This window comes from Mustela nivalis, assembly GCF_964662115.1.
Source record: "Mustela nivalis genome assembly, chromosome: X".
Taxonomy (NCBI): domain Eukaryota; kingdom Metazoa; phylum Chordata; class Mammalia; order Carnivora; family Mustelidae; genus Mustela; species Mustela nivalis.
Window position 1 is genome coordinate 29111318 of NC_139040.1, and position 27503 is coordinate 29138820.

Consider the following 27503-nt stretch of genomic DNA (forward strand, 5'->3'; position numbering starts at 1 on the left):
TTTCACCTAGTGTGATGTCCTTAGGGTTTGTCCATGATGTAGCATGTCTCAGACTTTTCTTCCCTTTTAGGGCTGAGTAATATTCTGTTGTTTGTAAATACCATATTTTATTTATCTGTTCATGTATTAATGGGCACTTGAGTTGCTTCTACCTTTCGGCTATCATGAGTAATGCTGTTATGAACATGGGTGCGCAATTAACAGTTGGCGTCACTATTTTCTATTATTTTGGGTATATACCCAGAAATGAATTGCTAGATCATATGGTAATCCTGTTTTTAATTTCTTGAGCAGCTGTTCTGCTGTGTTCTATAGTGGCTGCACCATTTTATATTCCTACTAGCAATGCGCAAGGATTTCAATTTCTTCATATTCTTGTTAGCATTTGTTATTTTCTTTTCAGTGAGAGAGAGAGAGTGTGTGTGTGTGTGTGTGTGTGTAAGCAGTGGGAGGGGCAGAGGGAGACAGAGAACCTTAAGCAGGCTCCACACTCACCAGGAGCACGATGCAGGGCTTGATCTTAGGACCCTGAGATCATAACCTGAGCCCAAATCAAGAGTTGGATGCTAAACTGACTGAGCCACCCAGGCGCCCCAACACTTGTTATTTTCATCTTTTTTTAAGATTTTATTTTTAAGTAATCTCTATACCCAACGTGGGGCTTGAACCCACAGCCCCGAGATCAAGACTTGTATACTCAAGGTGCCTGGGTGTCTCAGCAGGTGGAATTGATTGAGTGCACTCCCTCCCCTGTTCCTGGTCACTATTTTCTAATCCTGGTAATCCTGGTAACCACCATTTTACTTTCTGTCTATGATTTTGATTACTCTAAGCACCTCATACAAGTGGGATTAGGCAGTATTTGTCTTTTTAAAAAGATTTTATTTATTTATTTGACAGAGAGAGAGAGAGAGAGAGGGCAAACATAAGCAGGGAGAGGGGCAGAGGGAGAAGGAGAAGCAGGCTCCCCGCTGAACACGGAGCCTGATGTGGGACTCCATCCCAGGACCCTGGGATCATGACCTGAGCCGAAGGTAGACACTTAGCCAACTGAGCCATCCAGGTGCCCCAGAAGTTTTAAATTTTGATGTACTCTAATTTATACATTTTTTCCTTTTATTATCTGTATTGGTGGTTTTTTGTAAATAAGATTTTATTGGAATAGGGTAAGGAGAATAAGGTAGTCTCCTGCAACTGCAGTGTTTGGATGCTTTCATTTAAAATCTTGAGGACAGGGCTCCTGGGTGGCTTAGTGAGTTAATCCTCTGCCTTCAGCTTGGGTCATGATCTTAGGTTCCTGGGATCGAGTCCTACATCAGGATTCCTGCTCAGACGGGAGTCTGTTTCTTCTTCCTGCTGTTCCCCCTGCTTGTGCTCTCTCTGTCAAATAAATAAATAAAATATTTTTAAAACATAGTAAAATAAAATCTTGAGGGGGGGGGTGCCTGGCTGGCTCAGTTGGAAGACCGTGTGACTCCTGATCTCGAGGTCATGAGTTTGAGCTCCACATAGGGCATAGAGCTTATTTAAAAAAGAAATAAATAAAATTTAGAGGGAGGGGCACCTGGGTGGCTAAGTCCAGTAGAGCACACAACTCTTGATTTCAAGGTAGCGAGTTCAAGCTCCATGTTGGGTATAGAGCCTACTTTAAAAATAATAGAAAAAAAATTGTGATAATTTGTTCACCATAGATTTTTTGCATCGATTCTTATTTTTTTTAAATAGTGCATTAAAATTATTTATCTTGACGTCCAAGTTTTTGATGCCACCTCAAATTTTGAGGGGAAACCGTCTATAAAGCAAGTCTGGAGCTGGAAATAACAAAAGTTTGCTTGGGGAGGGTCTTGAGGGAGAGGGTACACATTTTAAAGCAAGCATAATATGTATCTCATACATTTTATTTTATCCACAACTCCAAACACTAAACATGTGGTTTTCTCTCCTCAGACGGGAACTTGCAAGACACATGGGTGTGACTGAAACCCGAGTGCAGGTCAGTAAACCTGGATGGTGGGGCAGCCATTTTAATCCCGGCTTTAAGACTCAGATACTCTAGGGGCACCTGGGTGGCTCAGTGGGTTAAAGCCTCTGCCAGGGTCCTGGGATCAAGCCCTGCATCGGGCTCTCTGCTTACCAGGGAGCCTGCTTCTTCCTCTCTCTCTGCCTGCCTCTCAGCCTACTTGTGATCTCTGTCTGGCAAATAAATAAATAAAATCTTTAAAAAAAAAAGACTCAGACACTCTTGTCCTAGACATTCTCAAGTTGGTGCATTTCAGATCTTTTTTTAACACTGGCAAGTAAGTTGACTTTAGGAGTCTTTGTGGGTCGAAAATGGGATATGTGAACTCCAGCTTATGGATATTTGCCATTACCAGAGAGAACATGATTTCCTTTTTTTTAAAAAGGTTTTATTTATTTATTTGATAGAGAGAGACACAGTGAGAGAGGGAACACAAGCAGGGGGAGAGGGAAGGGGAGAGGGAAAGGGAGAGGGAGAAGCAGGCTTCCCAGTGAGCAGGGAGCCCGATGCAGGGCTCGATCCCAAGACCCTGGGATCATGACCTGAGCTGAAGGCAGATGTTTAACCTACTAAGCCACCCAGGCACCCCAGGGAACATGATTTCTCAAAGGAAAAGAAGAAATGAATTGCTTCTCCTATTCATTATGCAAAATTAAATACATATACATGTGTGCATGTGTGCAATTTGCAAACATATAGATGGTATATCCTTGTGTCTCTATAGTGCATATATACATGTATATGTTTATATTTGATAGAGTTCAACTCCTTCAAACAGATACCCTTCAGAGAGTACTTCTGTGTGGAGTCATACTAGGGCTCAGGCTGACTGTGGAAGTGTTCAAATTAATGCAGAGAGGAGCCAGTTATGAGAGGGTTCACTTGTACTAAATTAAAGGCAAACATAAACTCTTAGCTAAGTGGGTGAATTTATAAACATTGGGGTGAGGGAGAAAGGTATCCTCAGAACACATTGTATAAGTAACTAATGTCTGTTTAGTGGTGCTGAGACTGATCGGGGGAGACAGCTTCAAAGTCCAAGTACCTGGGCCTCCTACCATTGTTTTTAAGTGTTTGGTAAAGTGTTGTAGAGTGGCAGCTCTACATTTTAATTTTCTGGAATACTTCGATGTACCAACCTGAAAGCGTGGCTAGAATGTGAATACACGTTATGTGTGAGACTGGGGGGGGGGGCAGAGTTTGCAAGCTTTGGAAATTTGTCTAAAGAATGAGAGAAACAAGCCAAAAAACCAATATTGAATGCATAGTAATTGACCTAAGAAGGGCAAAAAGGTTAGAAAAGACTTACATATATCCAAAATAGACCTTACAGACACGACACAAATTCAGTGTTACGCATCTGCTAAATGTGTAAGAGATATTCTCTTGAGGACTTCTAAACGTCAAGGATTTTTTTTTTTTTCATTTTGGCGATACTATTTTGAAAAGCTGAGTTTTGTGGAATTTGTTTGGGGTTTGGGTGGGCCTTATTTCGGGGTAGATTCATTATGTTATCTTTTAAAAAATAATGTTATTTTTAAATACTTTTATTCCCTCAGGCTGTGTTGACTAATTTGTAGGTCATGGGATAAAAAGGTGACCAAAAAATCAAACAAACCCCCAAACCCATTTGAGTTATTTCGAAGTGGTATTTGCCCAAAACAGAAAGGAAAGGAAATGAGGATGGGAGTGTTGGCTTAGCTGCAGAGTGCATGTGAGGAGCTGGAAGGGCATTGGCTAGCTCGGTTGGAGGAGTAAGTATGTGACTCTTGATCTCAGGGTTGTGGGTTTGAGCCCCACGTTATGTGTAGAGATTACTAAAAAATAAATAAATAAACTTAAATTTTTTTTTTTTTAAAAGAGAAGGAGTTGCTGATCTGGTGGTAGGAGTATCTGAAAATCAGCCCCACAAAGCTGACCATTGAGTAATGACATCCCAATCCCAGAGACTGGGGTCCCAGGCCTGGCTCAGATTGGAAAAGTTGGGAGGAGGTTGGGAAGACTTTTGCAGCCGACTATGCATGTGCAGAGGAAACGGAAAATGTAAGGTTTGGTGAACTAGCTTTTTCTTCTTGGGTTTATGTGCGCTCTCTCCATGGCATTCTGAAACAAATCAGGGAAAAAACTGATGTTCCCATGTATTTCCCATGTATTTGTATAGTGTTCCCATGAATTTCCAAACCTTAGAGCATGAATTTCCCCCAAGAAACTTAATACATGGTTTTCCTCCTTTGTCTTGCAAATAGAACTGTTTTTGTGAAACCAACATTGAGAGTACAGCTAGCTATGGGGCTTTATTTTATGTATATGGAGATCTGACCACTGGTACACATGGATCCCCCCAAAACAAGCTCTATTACACTGGTCTTGTCGAAATTGTGTATTTCTGCCACAGAAATACCACCAATTTTTTTTTAAAGATTTTATTTATTTATTTGTCGAAGAGAGATGGAGAGAGCCACAAGCAGGGGGAGCAGTAGGCAGAGGGAGAAGCAAGCTCCTTGCTGAGGAGGGAACCTGATGAGGGACTCCATCCCAGGACCCTGGGATCATCACCTGAGCCGAAAGCAGACACTTAACCGACTGAGCCACCCAGGCCTCCCCAAATACCACCAATCTTAAAGTAGGAGAGCAAACATGAGGCCTCAGGCAAGGAACTTCTGAAAGGATTTAAATACAATGTTAACCCCGCCAACTAGGACACTGAGAAGACAGTGAAGTCTGACAGTTTTGTTTGTGTGTTTGTTTGCAAAAATAGTTGGCAGATATGTAGGAAGGAACCATTTTATGACCCCTTATGCACATTGTTGTCAACTGTCCTCCTAAAATGTGTGTTCCACCTTCTTGCCTAATAAGGGGTGGGGGGCACCTGGGTGGCTCAGTGGGTTAAAGCCTCTGCCTTTGGCTCAGGTCATGATCCCAGGGTCCTGGGATTGAGCCTCACGTCGGGCTCTCTGCTCGGCGGGGAGCCTGCTTCCTCCTCTCTCTCTGCCTGCCTCTCTGCCTACTTGAGATCTCTGTCTGTCAAATAAATAAATAAAGTCTTTAAAAAAAAAAAAAAAGGATGAGTGGTGGGATTGGGAACTCCTGGTTGAATATCCTTACCTAGGATAAGCTGCCCACCAGACAGCAGTGCTTCCAGTCCAGGATCCCGGAACTGTAGCCAGAGTAGAGCAAGCTGACCTGGCCCTGAGCCCAGGAAGGTTTGTAGAGTGGGCCAGGCTGGAGTATGCGGAACTAACAGTGGCCACAGTGGTCTGCCTCTTTCCCCTCCACTCCTGGGTGGCCAGAGATCGGTGAGCATTTTAGTTAATTTCGCTCAAGTTGGTCTACACTTTCTTTAACACTACAGGCTAAATTCAAGGCAGTGTTCATGGTTTCAGCAACTCTCGTGTCCCAGCTAGACATGCCACAAACTCCATGGGACCCCAACACTAGTGCCTTTCTTTGCCAGACTACTTTGTAACTGTCAAGAGGTTTCAGAGGACTAATGACCCCTCAGACATCCTTGAAGGAAATCTGTCTAAAAAACCAATGCTTTTCCTTCTATTAGTAATTGACTTTGTGCTGCAGATAAGCCTTTCAAATAGGGACTGTTCTTGCCAATATAACTTTCAATAGGGCCACTATTTACAATGCTTATGTTGCACCCCAAAACACCCAAAAACTCTCTCTGTAGTGAGGAGGGGAGAGGAGGTAACTGGATGGCTGAGGATCTGCTGTCAGGATACAGACCTTTTTTTACCCTATTACCAAGTGTTGGGTCAACAACAAGGACCCAGGGCTAGACCAGGTCATAAGCTAGACCTGCGTCCAATACCTGAAAAAAACCATTTGAATATTAAAATTGAGAGGAGAGAGACAAAGCAGTAAGCCTATTCCAGAACTTGGCACATAGCTGGTGCTCACTAAGGATGAGCTAAAGGGAGGGTGTCTTGTGTTAACTTTCCTAAGTAAATAGCTTCCCTTGGTGTGACGTGTAAAATCTCCATGACATGTACAGTTGCATGTAAGGTTTTTTCTATAATGACATTAAGTGTCCAGTATGTTAAACCGATCCCTTTTCCCCTCTGATTGCAGGTGTGGTTTAAGAACAGAAGAGCCAAGTGTAGGAGAGATGAGAGAGCTTCAATGCTCAGAAATGCACCACCGGCTAACCTGGACCACCTTTTCATCTTCATGCTGGATGGGTCCTAGAATGCCACCCTCGTTCAGAAGCCAAATTGGAGATAGGTTCTTCTTGTGTCACTGACACCCTACTACCCTATCTCCCTTATAGTTGCATTATCAATAAAGAGGCAAGTTCTGCATGCATTTGTCTTTATGAACCAAATGGGGGCAAGTAGGGTCTGTACGTAAATTGATAAGGAAATGCCATTGAAACAGAACGACAAGGTGTTATGCCCGAGTTTTCACGTCTGAGAGACCACTAAGGAGCCAACACTGATGTAATCACACGAGGGTTTATTCAGCAAGCTTAAGCTTGGGCCCAAGTATACCCGACACAGCAGAGTAGGGACTTGGACCCCGAACCAGATTACAGTCAGAGTTTTAAAAGGCAGAGTAGGGGTGGACTCGGAGGTGGGTGAGGACAAAGGGGATATTCAGAAGGGCTATCAGGGTAAAGAAGACTGTCCGGATATTGGAGGCCTAGTTATTATCAAGCCAAGGCCGCTTTTCCCTCTAATGAGGCACTAACAGAAAGACAGCTGGGAGTTTCCTGGTGGAATGTCACATTCCTCCTATCAAGTGTCCTTGCTAGTGAGATTTAACACTGGGACATTTGTAAACCGAGGGAGACTCCTGTCTTGCAGGATCGTGATCTCTGCAAGTTAACAATTTGTTCACACATACTACTGAGGGGAGGGGAGCGGTTGGAGAGGGGGTGCAAGGTGCCAGCTTTGGCTTTGTCAAGATGGCTGACTTATGTCAGGGCTAGACTCGAGGTGGGTACAGCCTTGTTTTTCTTGGCCTCCACAAAGGTTTCCTCTCACGAGGCTACATCCCGGAATCTGCACGTCACAGAAGCTCACCAAGGACCCATGATGAGCTTGCCCTGACCCATATATTCTCTTCTATCCCTCGGCCCACGTTTATCCCCACGTTGACCCTTTGGGACCACAGATATGTGCAAGATGGGGTGGGGTGAGTCCCTAGGGAGAGGACAGTGTCATTTCCGGATACTAGCTCCACTCATGTTGACATGTTCGGGCTGAACACTGGACTCTGGGGAAACCTCTTAAGAAGCTCCTCCCAGGGATTCAGGGGAAGATGGCTGCCAAACACCGAACCAGTAGGTTTCAAATTCTGTTCACGACCCTCCCTTTTTGTGGAGGAGACTGGGGAATAGAAGCCATTCTGGCACAAGGGTTCTGTTGCTTCAGCAGAAAAATGAGAAGAGATTCCATCAAGGCCAGAAAGAGGCTCTTCTCCCTTTTCTTCCATCCCCACCACCCTCTTCCCCACCACACCAGCCCAGGACAGCATTTTATCGATCTTTCTCCAGCTCAGAAGCTGGAGTATTTGACAAAAAGTATTTTGTCACCTTCCACATCCTTGAGAGGAACCCATTCCTGTTGTTAAACACTGAAAGGGTACCAGTTGGTTTACTGCTGCTCAAAGCAAGAGTAAGGAGACGTCTCCTGAGCAGTGTTCTAGAATAATCACTCATTGAGAAGAAGCAGGCATACCTTTGCTTTGTTCCTGCTGGCTTCTCTGTGTGCAAATGTCAGTGTAGAGAAAAACAAGGAAAGGTTGGTGAAGTGAAGAAGCCAGGCCTACTTTTTTTTTCTTTTTTTTTAAATACAGAATGCTTCACGAATTTGCACCTCACCCTTATGCAGGGGCCGTGCTCACCGTCTCCGTATTGTTCCAATTTTAATGTACATGCCGCTGAAGCGAGCACAGGCCCACTTTTTTTTTTTTTTAAAGGATTACTTTTTTCTCAGTTCCACCTTTGTTTTTGAGGAATCTGTAGCAATGCGAGGCTTGTTTCATGGAGTTCTATGTGGAAAGCAATCAATTGTGGCTGCCACGGTCATGTGAAGTGATTGCAGAAACTACAGACCAGGTGTCCTGGTCACATCAGAGTTTCCCCTCAGGGGAGTTGATCAGAGACCAGTTTCACAGTGCTTGTATGTTCCCAGTGTGGAAGGCTCTGTTTTCTTGGGAAAGCATATGCTCTTGGCCACGGTGGCCACGAATGTTTTATTCCTTCTTCCTATCTTTCTCACTCGTGAGTGACAGACGTCAGAGAAGTGGCTGCAATGTCAGGCTTCCACAAAGGGGATGTTACTGTTATCCAGAGACCCTAGGCCTTGCTGGGAGTGAGGGAAATTCAAGAATGTTCCTGTGCAGACATGCCCATTGCCATTCTCACCAGATGATCTTGAAACCAAAAATCATTTCCTAGTGTTGACTGATGAGGGAGCAGAAGGCTGGCTGAGGACAAAGCAAAAGCTGGCACCTTGCACCCCCTGTCTTCCTGCTCCCCTCCGTAATATGTGTGACATTCCTCAGGCACCCCTGGCTGCCCTAAAAGAAAAACAAATAGTTAACCTGCAGAGATCACAATCCTGCAAGACAAGAGTCTCCCTCGGTCTACAAATGTCCCAGTGATTTACAACAAAGAAGCTGTCTTATCAATAGCCCAATTTCCAGAGGCAAATAACTCAGTTCCTCAAGCCCTAATGTCGCCCTCCCCTCCATAAAAACTGAAGGAGGCTGAGGTAAAAGGAAATGTAAATAAAGTTAAATTTCTTCTAAACCTAACTCTCACTAACAAGGATGTTTGATAAACATGTGACATTCTACCAGGAAACTCCCAATTGTCTTCATGTGAGTGCCATTAGAGGGAAAAATGGCCTTGGCTTGACAATAACCAGACCTCCAATATCCTGACAGTCTTCTTTACCGTGACAGCCCTTCTTAACACCCCCTTGTCTTCACCTACCCAACTCCTGTGTATATAATCAGCCACTCCTCAGGATAGCGGGGCAGCATCTCTCCTGCCCATGGATCCTGTCCCCATGGTGGGGACTTTAATAAACCACCTTTTTGCACCAGAGATGTCTTAAGAATTCTTTCTTAGCCTTCAGCCCTGGACCTCACCCCATCAAACCTCACCTAGGTTCTAGAACTTCATCATTGACCACTGTCTTTCTTTTTTTATTTTTTTTAAGATTTTATTTATTTATTTGACAGACAGAGATCACAAGTAGACAAAGAGGCAGGCAGAGAGAGAGAAAGGGAAGCAGGCTCCACGCTGAGCAGAGAGCCCGATGCGGGGCTAGATCCCAGGACCCTGGGATCATGACCTGAGCTGAAGGCAGAGGCTTTAACCCACTGAGCCACCCAGGTGCCCTGTCTTTCTTTTTTAAATATCGAGTTTCTCAATGCTTTAAGCACCTTCAGAACTACGGGGTCTGTACCAGTATGCTCCAGGTACCATCAAACCCAGTCCTGATCCCTTCTCTGCTCTAGTCACAACCGGAAAAACCATATGCAGCTTTCCCACCCTGAGACTGAAAGCCGGAGAACATTCAGCACAAATCCCTCAGTTAAACCTCACATCCAGTCTGACACACGCTAGCAAAGAACATTCTTTTTTGAAGCGCAGGCTGTCAGGAAGAAACAAACAACGACAAGAAAGGATACCTTTCCTGTACATGCATGGCATTTTTGTCACACGTATTTTAAACTTGTCTTTCCTTTCAGATCCCAGATGTATTAAGGCAGAGTGGTGGCTTGAAGCATAAGAAATACGCAGAGTTGGGCTGCAGATAAAAATTTACACTTAGTCTAGGTTTATAAAGAAAGGTCTTCATTAATTCCCCAAATTAATGAATGCCCTGAAGGTTATTCCCTTTTTTTTTAAGGTTTTATTTATGTACTTGAGAGAGAAAGCAAGCTAAAGCAAGACCATGAGTGAGGGGGAGGGAGAAACAGACTATCCACTGGGCATGGAGCCCACATGGGCCTCAATCCCAGGACCCCAGGATCACCACCCGAGCTGAAGGCAGATGCTTAACTGACTGAGCCACCCAGGAGCTCCAAGAAAATTTCTCTTAATGAACATTTCAAACATCCTGAAAGCATAGCTCAGGAATTAGTTATTGTAATATAAGGAAATACCTTTGATTTATTAAAAAAAAATCTTTAGAAACCGGTTACCGGTGGGGCGCGTGGCTGGCTCAGTTGGTGGAGCATTCAAGTCTTGATCTCAGAGTTGTAAGTTTGAGCCCATGTTGGGTGTAGAGATCACTTAAAAGTAAAATATATTTTTAAAGATTTTATTTATTCCTTTGACAGAGAGAGAGAAAGAGAGAGCACAAGCAGAGGGAGCTGCAGGCAGAGAGAGAGGGAGCGACATGGGGCTGGATCCCAGGACCCTGGGATCGTGACCTGAGCTGAAGGCAGATGCGTAACGGACTTAGCCACCCAAGCACCCCAAAAATGAAATCTTTTTTCTTAAAAAAGGAAAAAGAAACTAGCAACCAATAACTTCATCAACTTGAAATGGGTTGTCTTTGTAGATGTTAGGTTTTTAAAAGCCTTTTTTTTTTTAAAGTAATCTCTACACCCAACAAAGGGTTCAAACTTACAACCCCAAGATCAAGAGTTGCATGCCCTACCAACTGAGCCAGTCAGGTGCTCCTATAGGTGTTGGTTTTTGCTGAAAATTTGTAAGTACAATCTTTAAGGAGTTCAGCAGATTCAGCATTTTACAGTAATCTAATAGTTCTCGATGTAGTCCTGCTTTCTAGAGTTTTCCATAATAAACAACACATGCCAGCTAACTTCCAAATGGTAAAGCTAATGGTCAAATTAAGTAGGAAGAAGGCATGAACTATTTGGGGGGAAATGTTTTTTGACTAAAATTAGATTTATGTAACCTAGATCTTGATTTAAACAACTATGATCAGAACATTGGAGATTTCACTTGGAAGTCCCTGACGATCAAAATTCCAGACAACTATTTTAACTGTAAGTACTTAGCAACAAAGGGCCAGGGGCAAAGGAAGGGACCAGAAACAATTCTTTATACCTCAATACAAGAGTGTGGGGGTGCCTGACTGACTCAGTCAGTAGAGCATGTAACTCTTCCTCTCTGGGTCCTGAGTTCAAGCCCCATGTTGGGCATAAAGATTACTTAAAACAACAACAAAAAAAATTCAGCACAAGAGGTGGTCTCTCAGGGACACCGGGCTGGCTCAGTTGGTAGAGCCTGTGACTCTCGATTAAAAAAAAAAAAAGTGGTCCTTCCAAACAGATATGAGAAAAGACTTTTTAAACAAAAATAATATTACTATAAATGTATACAAAACAGAGGAATGGAATCTGTTCCGAGTTGTCTTCACAAGAACAGAAATACATTTGCCAGAGTTCTGATTGTGGGGCACTGTGCTTATCACTGGGCTTGTTCTGAGTACCCCATGCATAAACTGACCTAGCATGTAGTTATTGGTGACGATGTGACATCTCTAGGAAGGGCTGGAGTCCTGGACGTGGAATAATGGAGCGAAAAGAGTCCTTCACGGCCTTTCCTGGTAGGTAAGGCGAACTTGGTCTCATATGACTTGCTGTAGCCCAGGATGGGGACTGGAGTTCTCAAAACCTTGAGTGGAGGAGCGCCTGGGTGGCTCAGTGGGTTGGGCCACTGCCTTCGGCTCAGGTCGTGATCTCAGTGTCCTGAGATCGAGTCCCGCATCGGGCTCTCTGCTCAGCGGGGAACCTGCTTCCCCCTCTCTCTCTGCCTGCCTCTATGCCTACTTGTGATCTCTCTCTGTCAAATAAATAAACAAAATCTTTTAAAAAAAAAGTTCACCTTAAAAAAAATTTAAAAAAAAAAAAAACCTTGAGTGGACCCCTTGGAAGTCAGCTGCTATGGTAACACACCCCTGGTCCTAGGAATGTGGTCCTAGGAATTCTGCGTGCCATTACTTTTGCTTGGGGATTCTTCTGAGCCTTCTGGCTGCTCCCATTAAGCCAAGGCAGCACGGTGTCCCAGAGAGAGCCAGTCCTTGCCGCAGCCACCTCCTCTCGGCAAACTGGTACTCATTTTCCTTTGTGCGACTCTCACACAAGCTCACTTGCATGGGGCAAGTGCGACAAATGTTCACAGGCCCTGTAGGAAAAGGTTAGCAACAACAGAGAACCAGCCTCACCATCTCGTGCTGCTCTTCCAAACAAAGTACCTCTGTGTCTTCTGGGGAGACACCTGGGTTAAAGGAAGAAATCACCGTCATCACTGTTCCGAAAGGGACTTGTGCCGGCATCCTAGTCCCTTCTCTTCCTATGACAGAGGACAGAACACAAGCGCAGAACAGTGTGTGACCCATGAGAGAGAGCGTCCGGAGTTCATCCCACTGAGGTCCGGCCTCTAAGCAGCCATGTCCTGCCATGGGCCCGGAGCCATCCAGAAAGGAGCAGCGCTCACCCAAGTTGAAAACTTCAGCACTCACCCCACCTTTGCGCATAGCGCTCTCCTTCAAAGGGCTCTCCAATCAAGGTTTTACCCTCTGTCCCAGCACGCAGCCACCCCTCACTTAAGGCATGGAGTCCTGGTGTGCCCTCTTGCTCACCAAACATCACCACCTTTCTCCCTCCACATAAAGATAGGATTTGGTAGTTACTCGGTTTCTCTGGATTCTGTGACACCAGGAGCCATCAGCTGTGCTCTGGGATCGGAGCTGCTGGCTTAGGTTTATAGCGTCCTCATTCTCAGACCTTTCCAGATCCTGAGAACCAGCTTCCTGGCACTCAGCATGACTCCCTAGCATAGCCGGCCGATATCCCAGGGGCCTGGTGGGCAGTAGAAGACAAACAAACCAAAAACAGAAAAAGAAACACACACTGGAACAGGTGCTCAATCTAAATTCTTTCAGGCAGTTAGGGGTGCTCGGCAGGTTGTCAGTGGAGGGTGCGACTCTAGATGTCAGCGTTGTGAGTTCGAGCCCCACCCTGGGACTAGAGATTACTTAAAATAAAACCTTTAAAAAATAAATTCTTTTGGGCAATGAGAGGGGAGGCCAAAAAAAATCAGAGTTTTCTATTTCTTAAAAATAATTACCAAGGGGTGCCTGGGTGGCTCAGATGGTTAAGGCTGCCTTTGGCTGGGGTCGTGATCTCAGGGTCCTGGGAAAGAGCCCCATGTCCCGTTCCCTGCTCAGCAGGGAACCTGCTTCTCCCTCTCCCTCTGCCCCCCAGCTCCCTGCTTGTGCTCTCGCTCTCCCTCTCAAATAAATAAATAAAATATTTTAAAAAAGATTTTATTTATTTAACACACACACACAGGGAGGGAACACAAGCAGTGGGAGCAGGAGAGACAGAAGCAGGCCCCCCTGCTGAGCAGGGAGACTGATGTGGGGCTTGATCCCAGAACCCTGGGATCATGACCTGAACTGAAGGCAGACACTTAACGACTGAGCCACCCAGGCGTCCCAATAAATAAAAAATTTTTTAAAATTACCAAAATGAATCTACGTACCAAGGAGACACATGGAGGGGGGTAAATATTGCTCCCCTGCACAGCCCAACCTAGAAGGGTGAAGGGAAAGTTCTTTTTCCTCCACTATAGTACTTTGAGTCAAGAGCACGTTCTTTTGCCTGTGGGCCCCCGTGGCAGGTAAAGGAGCCACGAGGGCGGAGATGGCGGCTGAGGCCATAACCCAAGTGCTCCTGGAGCCGTCACCTCAGTAAACAGCAGGCTTGCCTCTGCTGCTGGCACACTGGAATCCACTGGGGAAGAAGTCATTCTAGCCTTGTCCCAGAAGGCCATGAAGTCCCCAGCCCTCGGGTCGAGCTGGCTAGTGTCACTTGAAGTGACTAAAGGCGGGGAGGTTGACATTCCTGTCCCTCCCAGGAGGGAGGCGGCTGTCCTCCTGAACAGATGCTTCAAACCACCAGGTGCACTGGGCTTGGCCCTTGGTCGCTTCTCTCCGGGCAGACTACCCAGCAAGGACACTGCCTGGAAATGCAGAAGCTTCGACCTCTGGGGGAGACAAATCAGAGAAGATCTGCGGAGGAGGAGGACCGGTGTGCTCCAGGGGAAGGCAGCACAATGACCCCGACAGTGAGGAGGACAAGCTCTGGTCTGTTTTGTTGGTAACCACCCACACAATGCTAAAGGCACAGAAGGTGAAATGGCAGTGCCGAGGAGGGCCTGGCCATTCCCTCCCAATGCGGGTGCGCACACACACGCAGGCCCAGGCTGTCCCTGAAGACCTCATCCAGGTGCCAAGTCGAAGGGGGGCTGCCTGGCTCCATGGAATGGGGAGTTAGCTCCACTTACTGGGGGCCGAACTGAGACAACTGGCGGGATCCCTCACAGTTGGCGTTGGAAGAGGGAATTCTCCCCACACAAGGTTTTACCCTGGTCCCCACTGACCTTGGTGACAGGGATGTTCTGGTGTGCAGGGTGGCCCAACAGACAGCAGGCCTCATGCTGACCCAGACGACCTCAATGGAGCGCCTTGGCAGAAGCCTCTCCCTGTCTGTTGCCTCATTTCCCCTTCCCACCTTAGCATTTGCTCCTTCTGCTGCATGAGAATGTTGGCTAAAGAAGCCAGTGTCTTGGAGCTCATTTTGGGGAGACCCAGGTCTACTGCAGGTCGAATCTGCATCAATACAGCCAAAGCACAAAGCAGGCCAACTAAGGTATAGGTTGACGCTAGTTGCCTATTTCCAATACTGGTTTCATAAAACAACTCTTACCATGTTTGCAAAGTAGACGGAGGGCTCCACTAATATTTTCTTTGGTCGAATACTGTATGATCTCATATACATGTGGAATCTTAAAAGAAAAAGTAATGAGGGGCACCTGGGTGGCTCAGGGGATTAAGCCTCTGCCTTTGGCTCAGGTCATGATCTCAAGCTCCTAGGAAGGAGCAGAGAGCCTGATGTGGGGCTCGATCCCAGGACCCCGAGACCATGACCTGAGCCACCCAGGCGCCCTGAGTCTCAGGACTTTTTAACCTCCTGGTACAGGAAGGCACCTTTCACATGGGAATAGATAGTAATTAGTAGGTTTATTTCATTATTATTATTATTATTTTAACTTTTTATTTAGAATTAAATAATGATGGGGCACCCCTGTGGCTAAGTCAGTTAATTAGCTAACTGTTGATTCAGGCTCAGATCCTGATCTGGGAAGGTGGGATCTGCCCATGGGGTGCCCTGCTCAGAGCACAGTCTGGTTTAGATTCTTTCCCTCTCTGGGGCACCTGGGTGGCTCAGGCTGTTAAGCCTCTGCCTTTGGCTCAGATCACGATCCCAGAATCCTGGGATCCTGCTCAGCAAGGAGACTGCTTCTTCTCCCTCTCCCTCTCCAGCTCCCCTTGCTTGTGCTCACTCTCTTCCTCTTGCTCTCTAAATAAATAAATAAAATCTTAAAAAAAAAAAAAGAGCCCCAGGTTCTACTGACTGAGCCAGCCAGGCACTCCATGATATGTTACTTTTGTTATTGAGGAGGAAGAGTTTGTGAGGAAGGCCAGTAAGACCTTCTATCCATGCTTCAAGAGTAATCTTAAAGTCTACCTCTTTAGACTATGTTTCCAGAATTGTACTGAATAGAAATTCTACCTTTACTGAACTCCCACATATTGCTTTGTTACTTAGGTATGGCATTTCCCTTGTTCTAGATGATATGTGAATTCAAATCATGTATTGTCCTTTTTTCGATGATGTGCTTATGTCTTTGAAGATTCCTGGTACGAAGACACAAACTGACACACTTAAATACACATGTACACAAACACACATGATAGGGAAGAAAAAAAGAACAGAGGAAGGAAGGGAAGAGGCAGAAGAAAGGGTGAGGAGGAGGAAGGGAGGAGGGCGGAAAGGGAGGGAGGGAAAGAAGGAGACGAAGACGGACGGAGGAAGAGGAGGGAGTGGGAAGACAGAAGAAGGGAGGAGGTAGGGAAAGGGAGGGAGAAGGCACAGGGAAGGAAGGAAGAAAGAAGGGAAGAAGAGATAAAGTGATGAGGGAGGAAAGGGGGGGGGCTGAAAGAGAGAGAGGGAGGGAAGGAGAGAGACAAGGCAGCCATCTTGCCATACGTCATTCTGCTTCATAAGAAGTCCGTGGGAGGATTCTCATTATTCCAGTGGCAGTGGTAGTGACAGGGATCGTTGCCCTATTTCCCATTGGGGAAATGGAGGCACGGGGACAGTCAGCCTTGCCCCTGCCATGCAGTGAGCAGAGAGAGAACAGGAAAGAAGACGAACGAGGCTGTGCCTGAACCAGAAGCGTGTGCCCCAAGTCCACAGCCGCTTACGCTACTCAAGTCCCTGGTCTTTCCTTGGATGTTTCCTGAGGTGGGAGGGGGTGGTTAGGGGCACTGTCCCCCCTCTAACTGATGAAAGGTACACATGACTGCAATGGCACCACACACGGAATTTCCCACTCCAATTCCAGGGGACTCTGACGTACCTGGTGGACACCGGTGGCCTCCAAGTAAGGGCTCTGGCTCTGGACCTTGATCCCCACCCCCACTAACTGCAATGAACGGAGCCGGGGGCCAGCGGAGGCTCCCCCTGCCCCGGAAACTCATCCTACAACCGCGCTTTCATGAGGGCGCCCCCATGCCCGACCACTGTCAGCTTCCATCATCCCGAAGGTACACATTCCAACGCCCTCCTCGAACTCGGACCCCACGTGACGCTGCAACATTTTGGCCTTAATACAGAGTTCCCTGCAGACTTCTCTCTAGCTTCCTCTCCAGCTCACAATCTAGAGCCTGCCGGCCGTGTCCAGGTGCCCGAAGACAAGTTCAGACATCTCCTCTCCTCCATGCTGGGGCCGCTCACACTACCCCCTGGCCCCGAAGCTCAAGGCACAGCCTGCTTGCCACAGACCGGCCTCTGACAGCCTCTGAGGTGGAAGGGAAGCCCCATGACTCCCCAGAAGCCAAATCGGCTTGGACCAGGGGCTGCTAGGACCAGTCGCTGCAGAGGTTTGGCTCCTGGGCCCCCTCCACCTTGCCAAAGTCACCGAACCTCTCTCAGCCTGCATTGTCTTGGTTAAGGCGAAAAGGAAAAACCCTCGATGCTTCTACCACCCCCGGCACCCAGCGCCCAGCCCTCCTCAAGGGACAGCGGTAAGGCCCACGAGCCAGGCTGCAGTGCACGGGGAGCACTCCTGGGAGGTCACCAGCACGAGCAAGCACAGGTCCGATCGCTCGGCTCCGGAGCAGGGCTGAGACGCCCTGTCTGGCTCCTTTGACCACAGGGAGGGCCCACGTCCAGCCTGACCCCACTCAGTCCTCGCCCCTTCACTCCAGCGTGGGCTCCAGCAGACTGAGCCCTCCCCCTCGGCCTTACCTGCATCACCTTGAGTAAGAGCCATAGCTCCCCTTGAGAGAGCAGGGGCCATCCTGATCCCCATCTCGCAGAGGGGGCCTGGGAGGCCTAAACAGGTCAACTGATTTACCTGGGTCACAGAGCCCGTTAGTGGTGCTGGGACTCCATCACTTCCAGCTTCTGTCTCTCCCGTGCGCTGGGAGAACCAGGGTGCCAGGTTGGCTGGGTCTCGCCGGACTCCTTCCCCCCACTGCCTGGCAGAGGGCCCTGGAAACCCAGCGGCCAACACAGGTTTACTGCCTGAAGCCCGTGTAGGTACCAAGGGACCCAGTGGAGGAAGCCTGGCTGGCTCAGGTGGGGGAGCCCGTGGCTCTTGATCTTGGAGTCAGGGGGCCCAGCCCCACACTGGGTAGACAGATTCCTTAAGAAAAATAAAACAAAACAAAACAAAAAAAAAAAAAAAACAAGAAACCGAAACAGAGCCCCATGGGACAGGTAAGGCTAGAGACCTTAGGTCACAAGATCACGATCTGTCCTCGTTGCCGACCTCTGGTGACGAACTAGCGGCTCTCTGCTCTCACGGCGCCTGTGAGTAAAGAAACAGAAGATGGGTTGCAGTCTAGATGGGGGAGGGCAGGGCAGGGCCATCAGCCATAGTTCTGTGTGTCATCTCAGTCACTCTGGCAGCACGCTGCCGAGATTGTTGCTCTCCTCTTACAGACGAGGAAACCAGGGCAGAGTGAGACCAAGCAGATCGGCAGCTCTGCCAGCTCGCAAGGGATGAGCGAGCAGGAGGCCACCAGCATCCCTATGGCTCCAGAGCCCCCCTCCAATGAGCGGGGCCCAAGGAATCGTGACTCGGGGCTATTTTTGCTAAGGGCGAGGTTTCATTTGCTTCCTAAGGTGTGCCAAGGGTGAAGTGATTGAAGGAAACGGTATAAGTAAATGCTAGCACACCTGACGCCCACGTAGGGCAAGAGAGGCCGAGGGTCCCACGAGAGACTGAAGGGCAGCAGACAGGACCGCGCCGTGGAGACTGAGACAGAAAAGGGCACGCGGAGACCGCAGGGAGGCCAACAGGCATAGGACGGAAGCCCTTGAGCTCTCTCACACAATAAATAGTTTCAGGTCAAAATTGTGCCCGGGGTACCCGGCCACGGGGTGCCGGGCGGGGGCCGGCGGCACTCAACAAGACCAAAGCCCAGGAGGAGACATTTGGTTCCAGTCAGGAGGGGGCAGTCCGGTCTCCATCCCTTACCACCTCTGTGAAAAGGGACTGGTCCCCAAACCTGCGGTGGGTGTCTGAGCCATCCTCCAGGACCACGAGGCAGGGGCACTTCTCCCCCTCAGGCACGGGGGCTGAGGCACCTTGGGCACACGATGCCCTGGGAGCCTGTGGGTATGCTGAAGATTCGGATTTCAACTAGAGTGGTGAACTTGGCTGTGTGGTGATCGCAGGGTCCTTCAGGGACATTGTCCAGCACGGGACCCGGGCCTAGGAGCTATTTCCAATAGTTAGGATAGTAACAGGTGTTGGAGCATTCAATCGGGCGTGCTCTCTTTCATTTCAAAAAAAAAAAAAATCATGCCTATCATCAGGCTGAGCTCTATTTACTTAGGGTTTTCTCCTTGGGATGTAAAATTCACTTCTGAAAGAATGCAGGACACCTGGCATTTACTGAATTGGAACAAACGGTAGAGTCACTGTCATCGATTCCTTCCATACCCCAAACCTCTGGGCCCTGTCCCTTTATTGGACTCACCTGGAGAAACCAAAAACTTGCTCAACTCAACTCTCCAACCAATAAGGATGTATCCTCGCTAGAAGAAACAAAAACAAGAACGGAAAAGAAAAACAACAAACAAGAAAGGAAATTCAACTATTCCTCAGCAAGGGCTCAGGAAGATATTTCTTGGAAAACCCAGGAAAGAGGATGTCTGTGTGTGTGGGGGGAGGGGGGACAAAGGCCAGAAAGTGGGTAATGACCCACATCCAAAGGGTCCCACCATAAGGAACACGCATGCTCGTAGAGAGAGTCTCAAGGCGGAGGCATAGACACTGTGCCCGAAGGGGTTTCGGCATCCATAGTGGCGATGAGAAGAGCAAAGTTTGAACGAGGAAAACTGGACAAAACCCCAACCCGTGGAAGGGCTGTCCAGTCTGAGCCGACTTAGAGGGCGCTAAGCCCCGTGCAGGTTCGCAGCCCTGTCCTGAAGTGTGGCTTCGGGGCTAAAATCCCGGAGGTCCAGGCCCCTGTGAAGGGGCAAGCGTGGTTTCATCTGCACGGTGCATCTAGGCACCAGACGTGCTCAGAAGACCCCAGCACCAGCTCCCGTTCCCGGGGACCCGGGGGTGTGGCGGGCTCTGACTTGGGCCGCCTCCCGAAAAGCCTCAGAGGGGGCCACCTCAGAGCCCATCACATTCCTCGGATGACTATTCCCTGCCTAGTGGCGGCTCCTGGATTCGCAGGGCTGGCCAGGGACCTTCTCCCAAGCCCTCGGAGGCGTCTCCAGAGCTAGCGTGGGCTCTGCGTCTTCCCCTGCCCACACGGGCTGGCACGATCCAGCGTGGCGCCTTCCCCTGGGGGACACAGACCACCAGTCTGGGGCGTGTGAGCCCAGCGTCGACTGGAAGACTCAGCCTCTCTAGCTAGGCCGCGACGGCTCGGATGCCCTAGGCCAAGTGCTCCCTCCCGGAGTACCCTCGCAAGTGCACACGCAGGCTTGGGGCCCAGGCCCGAGCCGCATGCGCACCTCGGCGGGCCCCACCCCCCCGCAGCGGGGGGTGGGGGGTATATATAGGGAGGGCGGCTACTCAGACTTTCCGGAACCTGACAACGCCAGGACCGTTTGGCGGAAGCCCGTTGGCAGGCCACCGCTCTCTGGGTCACCCATGGATCCCGCAGGGTCTGACGGGGAATGTGCGCCTGACGGCACCAGGGATATGGAGCCTCCGGGCCCAGACCAGGACGAGGGCACCGGCTTCCTCAGCCTGGGCGTCGACGAGGAGCGGGAAGTGCCGCAAGGTCCGTGCCCGTTGGGACAGGCGCCGGCGTCAAGCCCCAGAGACCAAGGTCCCCGGGCGAGGGGAGCGGTCCGGTCACCCCGCAGAGGTTGACCCTCACCCCCTCCTTCCCACAGCCCCGGGCTCCGACGCCCTGATCTTTCTGTGTGGATCTCGTCCTTTGCAGAACCCCAGCCTGAGGCGATGTCGCTAAGCCCCGGAGACCCCGAGGCTCCCGGAGACGCCGGAGAGGGAGCGGCGGCGGAAGCGGGGGCCGAGTTCGCACCCGAGCAGGGCCCTGGAGCCGCTGAAGTCCAGGAGGAGACGGACAGCGATGTCGTCAGCGACAGCGATGGCGTCGGCTACAGCGATGGCGTCGGCGACATCGATGGCGACGTGGACAGCGATGGCAACAGCGATGACGACAGCGTTGGCTACGGTGACAGCGATGACGACGGCGTCGACAAGCCGGCGGACGGCCGCGAGGCCGCAGAATTTCCACCGCCTGCTCCAGGGCAGCCGGGGCCGGAGAAGCAGGAGGGGCAGGTGGGCCAGCCCGAGCCGGAGGGGCCACAGGGGGCGGAAGGGCCGCCGCTGCCGGAGGGCCCGCCGGCCCAGGCCGCCACCCCAGGCCAGGCACCCGCAGCCGGGCAGCCGGGGGCCCATCGAGTCCCGTTCAGCCGGCTGCAGCTGCGCGAGCTGGAGAGCTTGTTCCAGCGCACTCAGTATCCCAACGCGCTGATGCGGTAAGCGGACTGGGGCGCTGGGCGCGGGCCCCGGGAGGCGCAGGCCCCGCGGGGGGGGGCGGGCAGAGTGGCCCGGGGGCGGGGGTGGTGCGGGCGGGCTCTCAGCGTGGGTCCTCGCCGCGGTCAGAAAGGCCAGCCGCCTCCAGGCTGCCGGGCACGCGGGCCGGGGCGGGGGCTGAAGGCGGACATTCACGCCCGTTTGAATGCGTCAGGCTCGCAAAGTGTCCGCCGCACTTGGTAGAGGAAGGTCCTGCTGGAAGCGCGCTAGCGGGGACGCGGGCCATAGGTCTGAGACGCGGGAGCGAATGGTTTAAGAGCTTGCCTCTGTTTAACGTCGTCAGAAACCTACTCGTCGTCACTTTTGTACAAATTGTTCATTTTAAGGAATCTCTACACCCACTGTGAGGCCCCTGCACCCATTTTTACATTTTTAAGACTACAGTCGGAAACTATCTGGATTCCGGAATGTTCTGCCTTCCCTTAGATTATGCTGGAGGTCTTGAAAAACCTTAAAAGTTAAAACAAAAGAAAAGGCTGGCTCAGTCGGTCGAGCCTGCAACTCTTGACTTTGGGGTCTTATATTTGAGCACCACGCTGGTCGTAGAGATTATTTAAAATGAAAATCTGAAGTACGAAAAAGTACAATTAAATGTTGCTTGCGGGAAAGCTCAACCTAGAGGGTCCAGATGATTGGTGGGGGTGTGGGGTCTGCTGGTGTGTGCGGGGGTGCGGGGGGAGGTGGGGGTACGTCAGTGAGACCAAAACTTGAAAATAACACCACCAAGGAATGAACAGCAGTTGGTGTCGTCCCTTAGATCCCAGTGGGAATGTACTCAAACTTGATCATAACAGAGAGAGAGAAAGAGATGGGGGGGGGGGTCGGGGATAGAGAGAGAGAGAGAGATTGGGGGGCAAAATCGGGGAGAGAGAGAGATGGAGGGGCAGCACCTTACGAGAGGGTAAGAGCAAGGATCAAATGTCTGTAGAGAGAGATCCTCAGACTTTTCTTCATTTTGAAGTTGGTAACACGAGAAGAAACTGAATTAGAATGTCCCCTCTTCTTGGGGACTTTGCCTCCTTCAGCTGGGCTCTCCTTCCATTCTTGGTCACCTGAATCTCACTGTAAATCCCGAAATGGTGTGACTTTTTCTAATGTAGAGATTGCTCCATCAGATGTCACGGATGCCTCCCCGAGGAAAAATTTTAGGAAGAGGAAGGAAAAATCCTCTATTTTAACTCACCCCCAACTCCCAATCCTGAGTACTTGGGATTTTCTCCCCTCAGCCAGGACCTTGCAAGATTCATGAACGTGCCTGAAGCCAGAGTGCAGGTCAGTAAACCAGAAAAAAACCATTTGGCTGGGAGCGGTTCTACAACAGGCTTCAGGACTTGGGCACCTCTGTCCTAGACCTCAAGTGTTGAACTTCTGGGTCTCGGGGGGGGGGGGGGGGGTAGGGAATGGTAGAAAGAAAGCCCAGGCTAGGGAAATTGCACATTTCCAGAGGGAACGCGATTTCCTAAAGGAATGGAAAAATCAGTATCGTATAGTATCCCTTGTATAAAATACACATATATGTTTGTATAACTGTACATATATGTACTTTTAGATGTCACTGAATTAGACATAGAATACTCATATTTATATAAATTTTTAAATTTAAATTTTAAATTAAATTTTACAATTATATAAATTTTAAATTTAAATTTTAGTGTAAATAGAAATGTAACCAGAATAACTGAGCATATATATAGTATACGCACTATTTTTATAGGTAAAGTTAACTGTATGCAAACCTACCTAGGTATTTATATCTAATACCAATATGTAAGATAGAAATACATCGAATGGAGTAAGTATGCATATCAATTACATACTGGATGAAGTACATTATTTCATAGAATAGATGCGTATATCTTTATCTAAACAGAACATATATTTGATATGTTGAACATATATACAAGGAATATGCAGAATATCAGAAGTATATTTTTTAAGTATTTTCAGTAACAGATGAGTTTTATATATATATATATATATATGTATATATATATATCAGTGTGACCTAATTGTTGTAGCTAATATAAAATATATTTGTGTAATTCACAGATAATTAATATAAGTATTATCCATGATACTATTATTATAGTCTTATGTAGTATATAATTGCCATATACTAGAGCCAGTAGAGTGTTCTTTATTGTGCCAATTACAGATTAATATTTATTAATAAGTGCTACTCGTTCTTGATTGGTATGGTCATACGTTGATACAGCAATATCATTCTATAGTAGTACTGTTTCTCTACAACAGCATCATCATGTATTATTTAAGTATTATAGTATAAGGGTATATTTATGTACTTCATATATATTCCTGTATAATTACTCATGTGACTTGTATATATTATATATATAATACATTTATCTGTACCCCATTTTATAATGGGTTTTATTTTGTAATATATATGTTTATATATATAATATGTCATGCTATTTTATAATAATAGCTCCAGAAACATACACATTTTATACACATCGAAAGAAAAGGAGAGCCGCAAGCGTACCTACTCACGTACAGCTCCAATCCTGAGAGGGTTATCATGCGGGCCCCTCTTCATCATCGGGTCACGTCGGGAGGGAGTCTGAAGTGGAAATCATTCAAATTAAAGCACTAAGGAGCTGAATTACACTAATTTTTTGAAAACAAGCATAAGCTCGTTGCGTAAGGAGCGAATTTACAGATATTTTGGCGTAGGCTTGAGGGAAGATTTCACGCATATGACACAGCAGATAAGCAACCACCTTCTGTCCAGTGAAGCTGAGACTTATGCGGAGGGTAGGGTGTCGAGTACAACAGCCTGGGGCTCCTGCTATGTTTTTCCCTCTTAATATTATGATTTTATTTCTCTAGGATTCAGACGAAACAATTTTATTCTGTCAGTATAAATTTTTTTTTAATTTAAAAGTTCAAACCTTTATTTTTATTCTTAACTGTTTTTAGTGCAAGTGTCTAGGTCTGTTGCTGTTTTTTTTTTAATATGTATGATTACATTTTTGTTGTTGTTTAAAGGTTTTATTTATTTGAGAGAGTGAGTGAGCACACCACCAAGCTAACCCAAGCCCACCAGCCTGGAGGGGCAGAGGGAGAAGCAGGCTTCCTGCTGAGCAGGGAGCTGCCCCTCATGGGGCTGGATCCTGGGACTCTAGGATCTTGACCCAAGCTGAAGGCAGACGCTGAACCCAGTGAACCACTCAGGCGCCCTAATATAACATGATTTCTTGCTCTAGGATTCAGACGAAGGCAATTTCACTTTTCAACTGAAGAAAATATTTTGTTTTACTTAAAGAATCTTAAATTTCATTAATTTATTTTTAGAGCTGTTGCTTTTAAGTATTTGGCAAACAGTGTGGAGAGTGGCGGGCCTACGTCTTCATTTTCTGGAACTCCTTCAGCCTGAGAGAGGAAAGATCCGTCAGCCTGAAAACCTTCTTAAATAGTAGATGGTGTCTTATGGTGGAGATGGGAGGAGGGGATGTGCCACCTTTGAAATCGGTCTCATAGAGCAAATAGACAGAAACAACACTTTCCAGCAAGGTCCCAGCAAGCTAGCAAAGGCGGAGGCCGGTCCAGCCAGGTGGCTGCCGTGGGATGGGAGCACAGGGGGAAGCGGCAGGCGAGGATGATGCCTTCGGGATAGGACTCACATTCTAATTTCTGAAACCACCACATTCTGGAGAGGAATGTCTGACACCTGAGATCTTGGTCTTCCTTTTGTGGTCCTTTTACGAAGACATTGTGTGGCATTTGTCCCTGGTGGGGACGGCTCTTAGTTAGGCTGGATTCTGGCATGTGCTGATTGGGAAGACTTTTTCTTTTTTCTTTTTTTTAAAGATTTTATTTATTTATTTGTCAGAGAGAGAGAGGAGCGAGAGTGAGCACAAGCAGACAGAGTGGTAGGCAGAGGGAGAATCAGGCTCCCGGCTGAGCAAGGAGCCCGATGCGGGACTCAATCCCAGGACGCTGGGATCATGACCTGAGCCCAAGGCAGCCGCTAAGTCAGCTGAGCCACCCAGGCGTCCCGGGAAGACTTTTTCATTGGCTCAGTGGGTGATGGCTAATTTGTGGGTCCATGGATCAGGGGGTGATTGAGGTCATCTCTCGCCTAAGTGGAATCGAAGGATAATTTGGGGAGAAAAAAGAGAAGTAAGAAGGGGGAAATGGAATAGAAAAGTCAGAGTGGGTGTATTCACTTCGCTGCCCGCACAGAGTGTCATCTGTGATGGAGAGGGGCTGCGGACCAGAGGTAGGGAGCTCACACAGGCAGCCTACAAAGCAGGCCCCTGGGACCAGGGGCTGGGCTTCCAGTCAGCTGTGCCCAGATCTGGAGAGGCCCAGGCCTCTCTGCCCTGTGGAGCAGGCAAAGCAAGCTCAGAGGAACAGGTCCCCTTAAGTTTGGGTGAGTTGATGTTCCCCAGCTTGGGCTGGCACCCTGCTCTCTCAGTCGGATCTGAAGGGAAAAGGAGTCACAAGACGCAAGTGAGGAAAAGCACATAAGGTTCTCCTCTGTTTCCAAACTCTACAGCGCTTTGAATTTCTTTTTTGTTTTTTCTTTTCTTTTTTTTTTTTTTAAGATTTGATTGATTGATTGATTGAGAGTGAGCTAGAGCAAGAGAGCAGGGGTCCTGTCCAGGGTGCTGGAAGCGCAGCCAGAGCAGAGGGAGCTGACAAGCTGCTGAGCCCAGGAAAGCCTGGAGGGTGGGGCAGGCAGGATGAGGCCGAATGGGGCACAGTGAGGGCGGCATGCCTCTCTGTCCCCAGGGTGCTGGCTGGCCAAGGGTGTAAGAATTTCATCAATCTGGTCCTAGTTCATGTAAACAGGCATTGTCCCCAACATCTATTATTCAGATAGTGTCCAGCTGCCCTCTGGAGGCCCTCCATGCCCAAAGCCTCGCTCACAATGCCCTCTTTTTCACTGGGAAGAGGTTTCAGAAGAGGAATGACCCTTTTGTCACCCGTAAAGGAAAGCTGTTGTTGCAAGACCCAGCACGTTCCTCTGGATTATTTGCTTAGTCTGTGTTGAAGATGGGCTTTTCAAAATGGGGGTTGTTCCCCTCAGCAGGGCCTTTGAACGCTCTGAGCTTCCCCCAGAAGCAGGGTGACACCTGCCTAGTCACTAGGGAGTGGTGGCCACTGCACAGCTGTCGGTCGGCTGGGAGGACACAGGCATCCCCGGGGTAAAAGTCACAGCAGGGACTGAGAGCAGTTCCTCAGCTGCACCTGCTGCTGAGAACGGGGAGATGTCACATGCAAGGTGGGAGGCCAGTCAAAGCAGGGAGCTGAGCCAGAGCCTGGCACATGGTGGGTGCCCTGTGGGGGCAGCTGCAGGGGGGGCCGTGGCCCTACCTTCCCTAAGCTGTTTTAGCAAGGAGGAAATAGCTTCTTCCCCCATGCAGTTGCAAAGCTCAAGGGCAGAGAGAGTAGCCTGCTGTGTTTTTTCATGGATGACGTTCAATGCTCACTGTACTAAAACGATCCCTTTTTCTCTCTGATTGAAGGTTTGGTTTAAGAATAGGAGGGCCAAGTGGAGGAGACATCAGAGGGCACTGAGGTTCAGAAACATGCCCCCCGTGGCCATGCCCCCCCCCGTCGTCGTTAACGTGGGTGGACCCTGCCGTGCCATCCTCATTCAGGAGCCGGAATACATGTGGGTTCTTCGCGAGCCAGTGCTGCTGGGCCCCCCCCCGCCGCCCATGCCACCCTTTCCTGTTGTCTTCTTGCCTCCTCCGCCCTGGCGTCCTCCGCCTTACCCGCCCTGCGGCTGCCCTCCCGTGGTCGCTCCCGGGTATCCCCCGTCCATGGTTTTCTTGTAAGCTCTTTTCCCACCGAATGGCCTCCGTGACTGTTTTTTCCCCACGGGGCAACTTTTGCAGCCGATTCCCGTTCTGTGGCGCTTACCCGAAAGAGTAGTTCACTAAATGCCCGCTAAATGTATTCGAGAGAAGTGCAAAGTCACGGACCCTCTATCCGGGGGCACTTGTTGTCGTTTCAATAAAGTTATGAATTCACTCTCTGTGTATTTGTTTTGTGTGCGCCGTGCGGTCAGTGCATGGGGTGGGCTGCTTTCACGCACCCGCGTGCCTGAGCCACCATCAGGAGGCCATGGCCATCTGAGATTCCCCCAAGTGCCCTCGGCCGACTTACAAGGACTCACCGCTCCTCCAGCACCCGGTCTTCCCCCGCCCTCCACACCGTCCCGCCCCCGTCCCAGCTGAACGGCGCCGCCTGCAAGACCGGGTGGCGTCAGCTTCTAAGGGAGAGAACGGTGTGCTTCCAGGCTGTGCTGAGCCCCGGTGGCGTTGAGGAGCTGAGGCCCACCCGGGATCTGGAAGGGACACTTCTACGGGGCTACTCACGGGGCTCGCGGAGAAGCGG

The 27503-nt window shown here is 48.9% G+C and overlaps 2 protein-coding genes across 3 annotated transcripts in view; both read left to right on the plus strand.

The window, feature by feature from the left end:
• The window catches only part of LOC309855729 (uncharacterized protein), a 37516-nt gene extending 31186 nt beyond the window's left edge, over positions 1-6330 (plus strand). Inside the window, exons 3-4 of one of the 2 annotated variants that reach the window (XR_014306951.1) lie at positions 1948-1993; positions 6101-6142. Coding sequence is in view for 1 of the 2 variants with exons in the window: in XM_082716277.1 (XP_082572403.1) it covers positions 1948-1993; positions 6101-6217 (163 nt within the window). In the remaining variant the exon portion in view is untranslated. Of the gene's footprint in view, positions 1-1947; positions 1994-6100 lie in introns of both variants that reach the window. The other variant, XM_082716277.1, reaches the window with a different exon arrangement.
• A 13550-nt stretch (positions 6331-19880) lies between these two features.
• Positions 19881-27027, plus strand: LOC309855722 (uncharacterized protein). Its single transcript, XM_082716269.1, has 4 exons — positions 19881-20346; positions 20512-21070; positions 22355-22400; positions 26627-27027. The coding sequence occupies exons 1-4, from the start codon at positions 20067-20069 to the stop codon at positions 26939-26941; spliced, it is 1200 nt and encodes a 399-aa protein (XP_082572395.1). The 5' UTR covers positions 19881-20066; the 3' UTR covers positions 26942-27027.
• The last annotated feature ends 476 nt before the right edge of the window (positions 27028-27503 follow it).

What these genes read in the sequence shown, in the direction of transcription:
- LOC309855722 (XM_082716269.1), top strand. Translation starts at nt 20,067, where the DNA reads ATGCGCACCTCGGCGGGCCCCACCCCCCCGCAGCGGGGGGTGGGGGGT. An exon ending in GGAGCGGGAAGTGCCGCAAG is followed by an intron (nt 20,347 to 20,511) that starts GTCCGTGCCCGT and finishes CGTCCTTTGCAG; the next exon opens with AACCCCAGCCTGAGGCGATG. An exon ending in TATCCCAACGCGCTGATGCG is followed by an intron (nt 21,071 to 22,354) that starts GTAAGCGGACTG and finishes TTCTCCCCTCAG; the next exon opens with CCAGGACCTTGCAAGATTCA.